The sequence below is a fragment of the Gavia stellata genome, chromosome 6, assembly GCF_030936135.1.
Source record: "Gavia stellata isolate bGavSte3 chromosome 6, bGavSte3.hap2, whole genome shotgun sequence".
NCBI lineage: Eukaryota > Metazoa > Chordata > Aves > Gaviiformes > Gaviidae > Gavia > Gavia stellata.
This window is the reverse complement of record NC_082599.1, coordinates 23,161,968-23,174,397: the sequence shown is the minus strand read 5'-3', so window position 1 is coordinate 23,174,397 and position 12,430 is coordinate 23,161,968. Positions and strand designations below refer to the sequence as shown.

General features: G+C 39.7%; 1 protein-coding gene across 1 annotated transcript in view; it reads right to left on the bottom strand.

Annotated features, from left to right (window-relative positions):
• CUBN (cubilin) overlaps nt 1-12,430 on the bottom strand; it is a 149,338-nt gene that overhangs the window by 82,748 nt on the left and 54,160 nt on the right. The window contains exon 28 of the mRNA XM_059818798.1: nt 6,630-6,789. Coding sequence (XP_059674781.1) covers nt 6,630-6,789 — 160 coding nt within the window. The remainder of the gene's footprint in view (nt 1-6,629; nt 6,790-12,430) is intronic.

Sequence of the window (12,430 nt, the reverse complement as noted above, 5' to 3'; positions counted from 1 at the left end):
ATTTCTTTTCTTCCAACTACAAAAGTTCCCAGAAAAGGCTTTTTGTTAAAAGAGGAGTGATTCTTTTTAAGTGCTCCAGTAAAATGGAGGTAAAGTTTAGATCTTTGATTCATTTCTTATAATGAATGTGCTGAACTAATGTTGCCAATCATTTATCAATTGTTTGCAAACAGATCGGAAATTGCTTGAGTTTGTGCCCAAGTATTCACTGACTAATAGCTGAAAAAAGGACTCACTGATCTTTGCAAATATGTGAACTTCGCACCTGAACTATTTTGACTGACCTGCATATGGAAGCAGAAACCTCCGTATCACAGCAGAAATATAATCTCTGAACTCTCTGGCCGACTGGCAGAAAGTCTATATATTATGTTTCTGCTCTTATATGGATGAGGTAAGAATCAGTTCTGTTACGCTTTTTTGAAAATATAGATGCTAGGTGATGTTAACAAAATATTTACAGAAATACTTAAGAGATCAGAACAAATGTTCCTGCCTTTAAATTCGTTTGCTACATCTATGGACCACTAAAATGAGAAAAACTCAAATAGTGATAGAAAAACTTATTGAAATGTTTACAAATGTTGTATGTGAAAGATTTGCCCAGCCTTAGAACAAAAAAAAAGATTGTCCAGGAGTACTGTTTCAAAATGAGAAGCAAACTTTGATTCACCAACTTTGCAGCTTATGTTTCAGTTCCTGGAACATTATGGGTCCTTACTATTTTCAAACTTTTTGTCCTGAATACTTTAAAAAGGTGAATTTAGAATTTAATCCCTGATTTATTCAGTGTCTTCCCCATTTTCATGAGCCACAAAATTCTTATAGCATTATCCCTTTCTTTGTTTGGATCACAGATACAAGCCATCAAGGAAAACTAAACTGCAAGTATTTTTCATATTATTTGTGCGTTACCTATGAAGACAGATTCCCTGCCTTAAGATGCTTATACTAGGCTTTGAAATATGCCTTAGCAGACACTTAAAATAATCATAAAGATATAAAACAAATTACATTCATATGAACGGTGTTCAGGCTGAAGATGTAGATGCAGATGCATATTTATTTACATACATATATGAATATATATATGGATTTTGCCTTTAAAAGGAAAACTTCAGGAGAAATGCCAGTCCTGGTTTTTTGAAGCATGCATTTGTAGGTACCGTATCCTCTTCCTATTTTTTTAAGCAAACTAAGAAATACATTTTGATTTAACCTGGAATGTAATTTCCGTACAAAAGTAGCCTGCCCACTTTATTAAGATACTGAAATAGGAAAAGTTTAAATGATGATGTAATCATTTCAGCTAATTAAAATTCTTCCATCCCTGGCATCCCCATTAAATTAATACAAACCTTCTCCCAATGTTTACATTCGTCTGCAAACATCACATTAGAGTTTGCTTCTATTCAAACAAATAGAATTTATGCTGTTTATGGCAACAAAGTAAAAAATATTTGGTCTTTAGGGGTAAATAAAAATGAGAAAGCAGACCTATAAATTGCTTCATGGCTTCAGCTCTCACTGAAATAATAGTGAATAATCTGAAACCATTCTGTTCCTAGTGAAACATCTGTAAAAGTTTTTCTCACCACAGAAATGCATGTATGCGGACAGCTATACAGACAGCTGCACTGTGGAAAAGTTTCTTGCAGCTGAACTGTGTACAGCATATGCTCAGTTTGTGCTGATCTCCTTGCAGTCATTTTGGAGACTTCAGCCCTGCTGTTAAACTGAGAAAAAAAGGGAGGAGAGATACTCTTTTAGTGCTGTAAAGGTCCTGGAATTCCCTTGAAAAATGCTTAAAACAACTATCTAACCTGCTGTTAGTTGCTAGGAAAACAGACAACAAATAGAAAGCTCAGGAAACCTATATTTGGTGTCTTTGCTTTCCTCTGGCTGAAATGTAAGTAGTCATTGAAGATTGTGCAAGGGATGATTTATAGATGTCTTTCCATATTACTGCTTGTCTGGTTAGCAGATGGTGTTCATTAACCAAACAAGAATCCCTATTCTCATAAATAATTATAGCTGAATAGAGAAGTAGTAATCTGTGGAAACTGCTATTATTTGCAAGGTTTTCAGATTTATTCATGGGTATGTTTTAGCCACATGCTAGAAAAATACCTTCCATAAAGTATAAAGTGAACTGGCACTGTTCTTGTAAAATCAGAGTTAAGGAAATGAAAGGTTTCAGAGTTGCTCCATTTGTTGTGCTCATGGTGAAATATTTCAGTAAATATTAACTGACTTTAGCTGCAAGGAGCATGTAATATGAACATTTGTCTGTACTACACTAATACTTGCATGAAGTATAACTTGGATTTGATTGTGAAATCTTTTGCTCTCTTCAGTAGGCTTAGTTCAGAGAGTATTACCCTACAGAGCACGTGGGATAATTTTTGTGATGAGGGTTTATGCAAGAGAGTAAAAATTGAAGTGTGAAACTGTGCTTTTTTCTTTTTTCTGATTTGCTAATCACTTCTGCAGCTTTGATTATTATTGTTTTATCAGTCTCCTAAATTCTGGTATTTTCTTCAACACGTTCCAGTCTGAAATCAGTAAGATGATAGATAATAAATAGACTACTGGGACTCAGAGACCTAAAGGCAAATTTAAATAGGAGCTGAATCCTCCAAGATACTGAATGGCCACAGTTCCCATATCAGCTGCCAGTGTTCAATGTTAAAGAAAAGCCATTTTCTAGCTCTCAGACATTGATTGAACTGTTCAGCAACAAGCATTTTAAGAAAATTTTGGCCCTTATTCTTATATATTACTTTGGGGGGTGGGGGGAGGTCCAGCTTGCTGAAGAAACAGAAATTAATTCATCCTTAGTTCTCATAGAGAACAGATCTATGTTTTTAATAGCCAGACTGCAATACAAAAAGCCAGGTCTGAACTGTGAACACCCACAACTCAAAACAAATGCTCAGGACTTCAAAAGATCAGACCCTGTGCATCCTTAGACTTAATGTGACAGAAAGACACTGAAAAGGAATTGTCATTTTTGAAAACTGAACAAATGGCAATTTGTCAAAGGCTGCACAAGAAATCAACAACAGAGTTATGATTCAGGCTTAGGAAATCTGGGCCTCAGCTCCCGCATTGACCTGCAACGCAATATTCTCTCCAGCAATCCTAACGGATGCCTGGCAAATGTCTGCAGTGAATGGCTTCTGCATCCTAATCTAATCCCTGTTTCTGTTATGCTTCCCTGAAGAACTAACAAACTATTTCACATTTTGCCTGACACCTATACTGAAAACCCCAGTCTTTAGTTATTGTATGCCTTTTAGTAGTTTTTCATCATCTGAAAATACAGACCCAGAGTAAAGAAAACTTCTCTTCTTATGGATCAAGTGGCTTTTTCCGCACCCTGTCCATCAATCATTTCTTGGGGAAATCCAACAGAAAGATGATGATGGTGAAGGAAAAGAGCAATGCAATACTTTGGGGTGACATAATGATTTTCTCAATAGTGTGCTTTGCTTCTTTTTTAAAGGGGGAATTAATGTGTCACAGAAAACAGAATACCGGGAGCAAATTTTGACTACACTGAGAAAAACCAGCTGAATTTATAATCTCTACTGACAATCAAACAGTTTAATAAGTAAGCTTCCAACGAAATGCAGATGTATATATAAAGCAGTCAGCTCCTACGTGCACACTGCTTAATAAGGTAAGTGATGGGTCTAGAAAATATGTGTCTTCTCAGATAGTGACAGTTGTCACTGGTCTAATTTTGCACTGAGAGACCTTTGGCCTTTTGGCCTTCTGATTATTTTTTTTTTAGGAAAGCAATTCAATTGGCATGCCATCTTTGCAACATCCAGACTGTTTCCAAGAGTTTGGTGTTTCTCAAAGGGCCTAAATATGCCCCAAAATATATCTGCCTGTATTAAGCTTTCTAATAAACAGCAGAAGTGGAATGAGCACTTTGCAAATTCAAGTTTTCCTCTGGTGAATAAGTCTCTTGAGGCCTTGGCTGCAGAAGAAAACATTAATGATTTAGCCAAATCAATTCTAGTGATTTAGCCAAATCCAGCCTCATCAATGAAAGCCCCTTAGATAAACAGTGTTCTTTCAGAACAAAAACCACTTTTAAATTGAATTCTTTGCACTACAGCTTTCCATCCAAGTTGAAATTATATAGGATGCTTTTAAGCATAAATAACAGCATTCTCCTAAGATCAGTTACTAATTCTGCCTTTGGGAAAGCCTAAAGACTGGGTTTCCCTCATGAAGCAAACCAGATCAACAACTCAGCAACTGAAAAGCAGTGGCTCAGCAGCTGGGAAGATCAGATGCAAATGTTTCAAATCAAAACACTTCAAATTTGTGTTGTGTGTGGCAGCAGGAGCTCTTCACACCAGTTATCAATGAGGCAAGCTTTTGGCTTTTTGTGATCACCTCATAATCGCAAGCAAAGCTGCTGGAAAGAGTGTCTGAAATGAACTGTATCAAGCACGTGGTGGCAAATATAAGTGCTGCTCTCTTTTATCACCAAAGCATGTGAATGTCCTTGATATATATCTTATAGATGCTTCACAACTTCCAGTTAAGGAGCACATGGACAGCCTGAGAAATAGTTCACAGCAGCTTGAACTCTAGAGCACACATTTGTCACTTGAGCAGAAGTAAAAGCTCTTCTCTCAGCAATATATATAGCCTTGCTATTTTCTTGTCAGGTGAGATGTTACCAGATCCAGGTTTAGCTTCTCTTAGGGATTTGTCCTCAAGGAAGAGGGGACCTGAATGCTTCACTCTGAAACACCCAACTCAAAGCTGGATCTTCTGATGAGGTCCCCTAGACTAAGGGACTTTCTCCACTGAGCTTTTTTTGTGCATTTGAAAGATATTCAGAAGGGAGAAGCAAATATATCACCCCAACCACAGGAACATATCTAATTTTATCCAGTCTAGGGCAGCGGCATATGCCCAGACAACGTAGCCATCAAGGGTAAGAGGAATACCCATATTTGTGCATGACACCAATCAAGAAAAAAAAGAAGTGCTTGCAATGAACAAAAAGATGACTGTAGTGAGCTCTGGAGGAACTTGCACTCATATTACAGGCTGTCAGGAGTCACAGCTGTGACGTCCGAAGCCAGCAATGACATTCCCTAGGAGCCAGCCCTATCTGAACCCACAGATCCTGCTCTGCCGCTCAGACACAGCCCCGTATTAGCAGTCTGGGCCCTGTGCAGCGCTAGGCTGCAGTTTAGTGTCCAGGAACTAACAGAGGGGCAGTGCCGGCTGACACAGAAGTGAATGTGTCAGTGCAAAAACGGAGTGCGGGGGGGTGGGAGAGGGCTGGAGTGTCCAGGAAATGCTTGCGGGGGGACATGTAGGGAAAGTGCAAGAGTGCTTACCACGCAGGCAGTTTCTGGAAAGCTTTGAGAGGTTTAGAAAAGCAAGTTAACCCAGCACCACGGCTACTCTATGGAGCTGATGTCATCTGGCTGTGCATAAAAGCCTCCACTTTTTCTTCTTTTGTGCAGTCCCAGAATGACATCACCTCGAAGCACAAGAAAATACCTTTGTGCTGCAGCACTTCGCCTGCTGGCTCCTGCCACACATCTCACTCCTCCTGCATACATCCCTCCTTTGCCCAGAAACGCTCCTTGACCTCTGCTGAATGCACAACACCACTGTCTAGTCGATGAGAGCCCTTGGGAGCCCACAAATGCTAGCAGTCTGTGGCAGCGCAGAGGAGCTCCTATTCAAACAATGTATAGCATACCATACACCTCAGCAACCCACAGTGGGGCCTCTGCAGCCAATTTCAGCTGCTTTACAATGCTGTCAAAGCTGAATGGTGTGAACTGATCAGACAGACAGGGCAACTGTGGCAATTTAATTATTTTCAAGGTTGGATCCTCTTTGATGGGATGTTCAATGGCACATGATTTAATCTTGTTACAGTCCCATATTGCTGTTAAATAAGCAGAGTGAAAAAGTTGCATTTGTAGTCTCACTTATGCAGAAACTGCAAACATAGTTTGCAATTGTACGGTCATTAACTGATTTGTTTATAATTGGCATGCATGCTTGCCTATTTAATGAGGCCTGTGACAGTCTTCGAGACATGCAAGAACAAGAGAAAAATCACCCAAAGCACATCCTGGCCAATATTATTTCATGCAGAGAAAGGAGGTGGGGGACATCTGGAAGTGAATGCACTACCCGAGAAAACAAGCACCATTAAATAAAACTAGAGAGAAGCCTACACAGAAAACACAAGTCTATAGGAATGGGGCAAACTGAGGGCTGAGTGTTTCCCATTAGAAAGCCCAAGTCACTCACGGTTCCCCTGTAATAGCACATATCTTCTGTTCAGTACAGAAATTCTGCACATGCCCCTTATCCCTGTGCTTATTCCTGCAAATGAAAGCATATTTCACTAACAGCCCTCAGTCTCTGATCACATGATCTTCGAAGGTGTGCATGTGCAGAAACATCCACTGGGAAAGTATTTGGGGAATTATGAGGAAATGCAATGTTTTTAGAGCTGTAATGGGTTATTTTTATTTAACTGACATAGGATGGCATAAGCTGGGACTCCATTACACATACAAGGAAGAAGGAAGCATACCTTCCCAGAGGAAACCTGGTTAACTTACCATTAACGTGCCACAGCATCTGGAACCCACTTCTAGCGTTCAGTCCATCAGAATAAAACACCACATGAAGGCTGGTCCCTGTAGTGCTCCCTGCCAGTGGAAGAGACTGCCCACAAAAAGTGCCTATCAGTCTGGATTGTACATCAGGCCCGTCATAGAGCTGAAATGAAACAAAAAATATCCCAGTGAGTAAAAAGCAGCTCTCCAATTCTTAATGTTTTGTACAGGATGTCAAAGAAAAAGCAGTGAGACTTCTTGCACTGGCCACCTTTGCACAGCAATATGAGCTCTGGGAAGCATGGAAAGATTTGGATGAAAAGATGAGCAAATATAACTGCAATATGTCTTTAAACCTGACTGCACACTGTGTACAGTAGGAAGGTTCTGCTGTTTCTGTTTTGGTGTGTATTGGGCGTTGCTGGGGAAGAAGATAAAGGGCAAATGGCAATGAACTGACATAGGAAGAAAAAGGGGATGTCACAGATCTGATTTGACTGTGCATCTAACATGCTCAGTGCCTCCAAACCCCTTGGTGACAATTCTGTTTACATCTCCATTTCTTTAAGACTGCACTCAGGTGATTTCAGGACTGACTGAACTTGTGATGGAGAAAACCAAGCAGTCAGCATCACCAGGGCCTCCCAGAGTAGTGAGGACAAACTGAAAACCAAAAGCAAAGTAAATCCTCAAAAACCACAAGGCAAACATCACATGTGTTTATTTATTGTTTCATGATCTTACGCTAGTGTCCTGCTTTAGAGGAGAAGTGGACTGAGTCATGCTTTCTGAACTTCTGTAGTTAGGAACACTTTATGTTTGATCTCCTAGTCATCTTCTACGTGATGGTATTTTGACAAGTCAGTGTGTTGGCAGATGTCGCCAGCCTGAAAATCTTTCTGTTCCCCAAACACAGATGAGAAATATTCCATCCCACTCTTAAAACTTCACCACTCAAAAAAAATCCCCCCACAAACAAACAAATAAAATGCTAAGGAAATATTCCTGTATTTAAATCTTGAAATCTGAAGTTGGTGATATATTCACATTTAAATGAAAACACTTAATATGTGTTTTGATGGGGTCATAGTGGATGCTTAGAGCTTTTAAGCCTTCTTACATTAGTTGTCTCCAAACAGGTTTAAAGGGTCTTTCAAACCCTAGTTTTGCAACTTTTTTCAAAACCAGTAAATCACACTAAATATACATCTATGTTCCTCACTAAATATCCCAATGCTCAGTGTCATTTTTCAGGGGTGAGGTGCATAATTTTTGCAAAACTAGTAAAAATGAGACATTTTAGCTAAATTGCCTTTGACTTATGATACCAGATTGCCAGTTTTTGTCAAGTTAGGAGTTGCTTTATTATTTCCACTTTTGTTACTATGATTCTTAAAGTTTAGAAAAACAGCAACCCTTGTGCTTTTTTATCACTTTGCCACAGTTCATCTGATCTTCTGTCTCACAGACCACATCTTCCTAACACAACCCAGCAAATTACTGGCACAGAAACCATGTCTGAACATTCTCATTGTGAATTTTTGGCATGCTTCCTTTCAGAACTTCAGCAAAATCTTTTCTCTGTTCTGCAGCCATAACTATAAAGTTCTCTCCATGCAAAGAATCAAATCTATGATCTCTAGAAAAACAGCCAAGGTTTATTTATCTTTGCTCTCCATTCAAATCTCTTTTCCACATATTTCTGATTCCACTAAGAATTCTCCTACACTCAACACCCATAGTATGGAAGTACGATATTACAGTAAATATTAACCATGCTAGCTACTAATTTTTGCACACGTTTTCTAGCAGACTCACATACGGGAATGAGTAATTAAACCCTCAGCTTTTCTGTTCAAGATGTTGGTCTTGCAGAACCTTCAGAAATCTTGTTGTTGATTTAAGACATAGTTGGGGCCAAGAAATCTACTCAAATGGTTTCAAATCCTCAGGCAGACAGTCTAGTCTGAATGTCTTTTTTTAATAAAAAATAAATTGGATGCAGTTCAGCCAGAAGTTAGGGAAAAATTGCAGGAATAATTCTATGGTAATATTCCAGGGCTTATTTTATGGCTGGGACCCTGAATCTTTTGGTTTTCAATCCCCTAATGCAATGAAAGGCTCAGAGCATGAGATGTGTATTGGAACTTGAGAACTATCACTCCGTTTGGTAAGATTTCTCTAGGTGAAATCAGAGAAGCTTGAAAGTTTCTAATTGCAGACCCATTGCTGGTAGTTCTTGCAAAGCCTTGATCAGATGTGTTTGATAATAGATATGAAATTGTTTTAAAGATTACATGTTAAGAAGTTGAACATCCATCTGTATTCTTTCCAAATGTAAAGCTTGAAGGACTGCCCGACAGACAGATGAGCAGTCCCATGCTCAGCATTACAGTTATGACCAAGCCCGGCTGAGAGCTTTACATATTTTTTTATGGCTTAAGTTCAGCAAAACGAAATGAAGTCAGATCCAATTAGATTTTTTAATAGCAGTACTTCCTTCAACAGCTTTGTGGTATATGCTACTCATATTTCTGTGGCTTCAAGCCATGGAAATCTTATACCAAAAAAATATGAATGGGGAAGAATGAATCAATGTGGACATCATGAATCTATGCTCTGAATAGAAGTAAAATCTATGTTAAGATACATATGCAGCAATCAGCTGTTAGCTTTAGTGATTACAAATGAAAAACCATTCTAAAGAACTATGGACTAAATCATACCCAGAAACTTTCAAATCTGAACAAAAAACCCAACCTTTGTGAGTCTCCTGCAACTTTGATTCATCAAGGGAGTGTTATTTTTATCTAAGACAGTGAATGTCACATTTCTATGTAATTTCCCCTGAAAACAGCCCGTCACTTTTTCGAGACACAAAGAATAGTTACTATGGCAATCCCTTCATGCCGCGCTGCCCTGTGGGTCTGGGTTCAGAGCAGAGTTTTGCAGGAAATTCGAGTGCCTGGCCAGCTGTAACTCATTGAGAGAGGCAGAGCGCGACTGCTAGAATTACAGCAGGGGTTTTCGAGCTGTCTTTCACTTCTAAATGAAGGGAACAGCTGTGTGTTTTCACAGGGCATTTTGAACTTCTCAAACCACATTTTGCTCTCACATAAATAGGGGCAAGTGAAACTGAAGCTGAACCCAGACCTCACGAGCCACAATTTCTCTTCTGATCTCTTGAGTGTTTCTTGTTTAAGGGCCTGCTTTGTCAGCTGTGCTGTCCTAAACTGCTGCAGATCGAGGGAAGGTTCTTCCCCAGGCTATATGAGGCAAGGGAGTCCCTTGGTCTGTGCAAGACAACTGAATTCTGGGGCAGTTTATTAGCCACTCTGGTACCACACTTACTCTAGGAGCTGGGGATTGGGCTCCCTCCCAGCTACTCAGTGGGAAGAAAGCACTTGCTCCCTTTCTGTATAGGTATTTGGTTTGTAATTTATTTATTTGTTCAGACCTTTTAGCCTCCATCAGAAAATCCAAGGGCTTCATAATGATTTTGGCAGACAATCACAGAGGCAAAACATGCAAACAGCTGCAACACATGTTGAGATCCTTAGCCCCCTCTCTTTAACAAAAGCAATTGCCCAGTAGCATCTGGAGTGCTCCACTTCATCAGCCTGCACCCCGGCACTGGGCCCAGGCGAGGATGCAGTACATTGAGATGAATCATTAGGCATGTGCTCAATAACTGCTACCAGCTTATCAGGCTGCCTAGGAGCAAGCATATAGGCTGACAAAAAATTAAAAAGGGGAGGTACTAGCTCTCTAAGGGATGAATCAAGCTGTGGGACTGCCCTGCAGCAAAGTGGCAGCTGAAAACCATCTGCTGTACATTGGAGTGGGCCTGGGACAGCAGGACTAGCCTAGGCTGTCTTGGGTAGCTCTCCCAGAGGAGACACCATGGTCACCAGTATAACATTTTGGCTTTTCTGACTCTTCAGCCTGGAAATATATCGCTGACTCCAGTAATGATGCTCTGGAAGCCACAGCTGTTCACCTCTCTTTGGAGGAGCAAAGCAAAGCAGCATGACCTGTGTCCCAGGGAAACTTACTGCCTGAACTGGAGCAAGGGCTCAAGGACAGAACTGATGAGAAAATGGAGTTTCTGCTGCATGGAAAGAAATAAAATTCTCAAACAAATGAGAGGAAAGAAACTTTGAACGTGTTCCATCTGGGTATACTCAAAGCAGGGACATTTTTCTAGCTGAGCGCCTTGTCAAGCTTATTCCTTCTTGCAAGGTGAGACTGACAGGAGCCTTCCAGACAGGTAGTGGGACTCCACCTGTTCAGTTTTCCTGGCAGGAAACTGTTTTTTTTTCTCTTGGAGAACTTTATTTCTGTGAAAAGGCACGTTTTTTCATCAGGAAAATCATTATAAAGGAAAATCCCCAGCCTAATCTGCTCTGGAAAAAAGCTGCTTACATACATTATTTAGGCACAACACATAGTCTCGATCCAGAGATGATGGAGTCTTCAAAGACAACCTTTCAGTTGCATATGAGGGGAAAATCCACCCCATGAATACTGACAGTTCTCACTGTAAATAATTCTATTATCAGATGTCATTAATTCATTATATAATTATGAGTAATTATATCAATAATTGTCCCAATTTGAGTCTTGAAATAAATTTTTTGCAGTCCGAAAGCCTTTCTACAGGGACCAGCAGCAACAGCCCTGGGCTGTACTTGCAGAACTCAGTAAAGGAGGTTGCGCCTTGGATCAGAACAGCATAGCTGCGAGTGCCCTACCCATTGCCGGAGCCTCTAGGACATCCTCGAAGAGCTATTCTGACACACACAAGTATCCCTTTCCTCTTAGAAGTGGGAAACCTGATAGGGGTTTGTTTTGACTGATCTAAACACTAAGGCAGTGATTACAGGTATCTGAGCAGCTCTTCCTGAATAGGTCGTTTTTTGAAAAGGAAATTCTGATGGCATTGCAACAAATATGTTACCAGAAAACAAAATGAAGCAAAAACCAGACAATATAATCATCATCTGAGTAACAGAATGCATTGCAAAGTGAGATCACCGTTAATTGTTAAAGCAAGAATTAACACAAATAAAAATAATCCATTTCCAAGCAACACATTTCCTATTAGAAGAACGAGAGTGCAAGATTAAGAACCTGCAGGTCTGTCAGCCAAAGAAAAAAACAAACTAAAGCTCCAGGGTGTGGCACACTGCACTAGCTTAGCACCACAGCGACGTAATTTTCATAGAAACAAAGGCAGCTTAAGACTTTGAGCAATTTACTGTATGGAGCCTTGTTATTTCTGCACAAGGAGAATAAAATAAGGTTATGTTTGTGCTTGCATGAGAAGTGTTTGCAATTGCCACTAGAAAAAAGCCCTCCTTAAGAACTCATTCTAAATAATGTTTTAATATGATTATTTAAATATGTTTATGCCCTAGATGACCTTTGACAAAACTCCTTGCTCTGACCACCTAAGGCAACTTTCTTGTCTCCACACAATGACACACTTTCACTAATTAACCATTTTATTCCATAGTACAATGGAGTTTGACAGTGTGCTTCACTAGACATATAGGCACACTGGTTAATCTCAGTGGGATTTATCTAACGTACGGAAGTGTATAAATGTCTAGTTTTTTAATAGTAAGAGTTGTATCTGAGTCTATGTTTTGTCTTGTAACCTAAGCCTGAAATACTCAGAGCCCTTTGAAAGTTTCAAGCAAAGTTAAATTCCACATTGGACTGCAGTGATATTTTTTAAAAAGAATTTTTCATCTCTTACATTACCACTTACTACCTTCTCAAAGAAAACAAGAATTTCT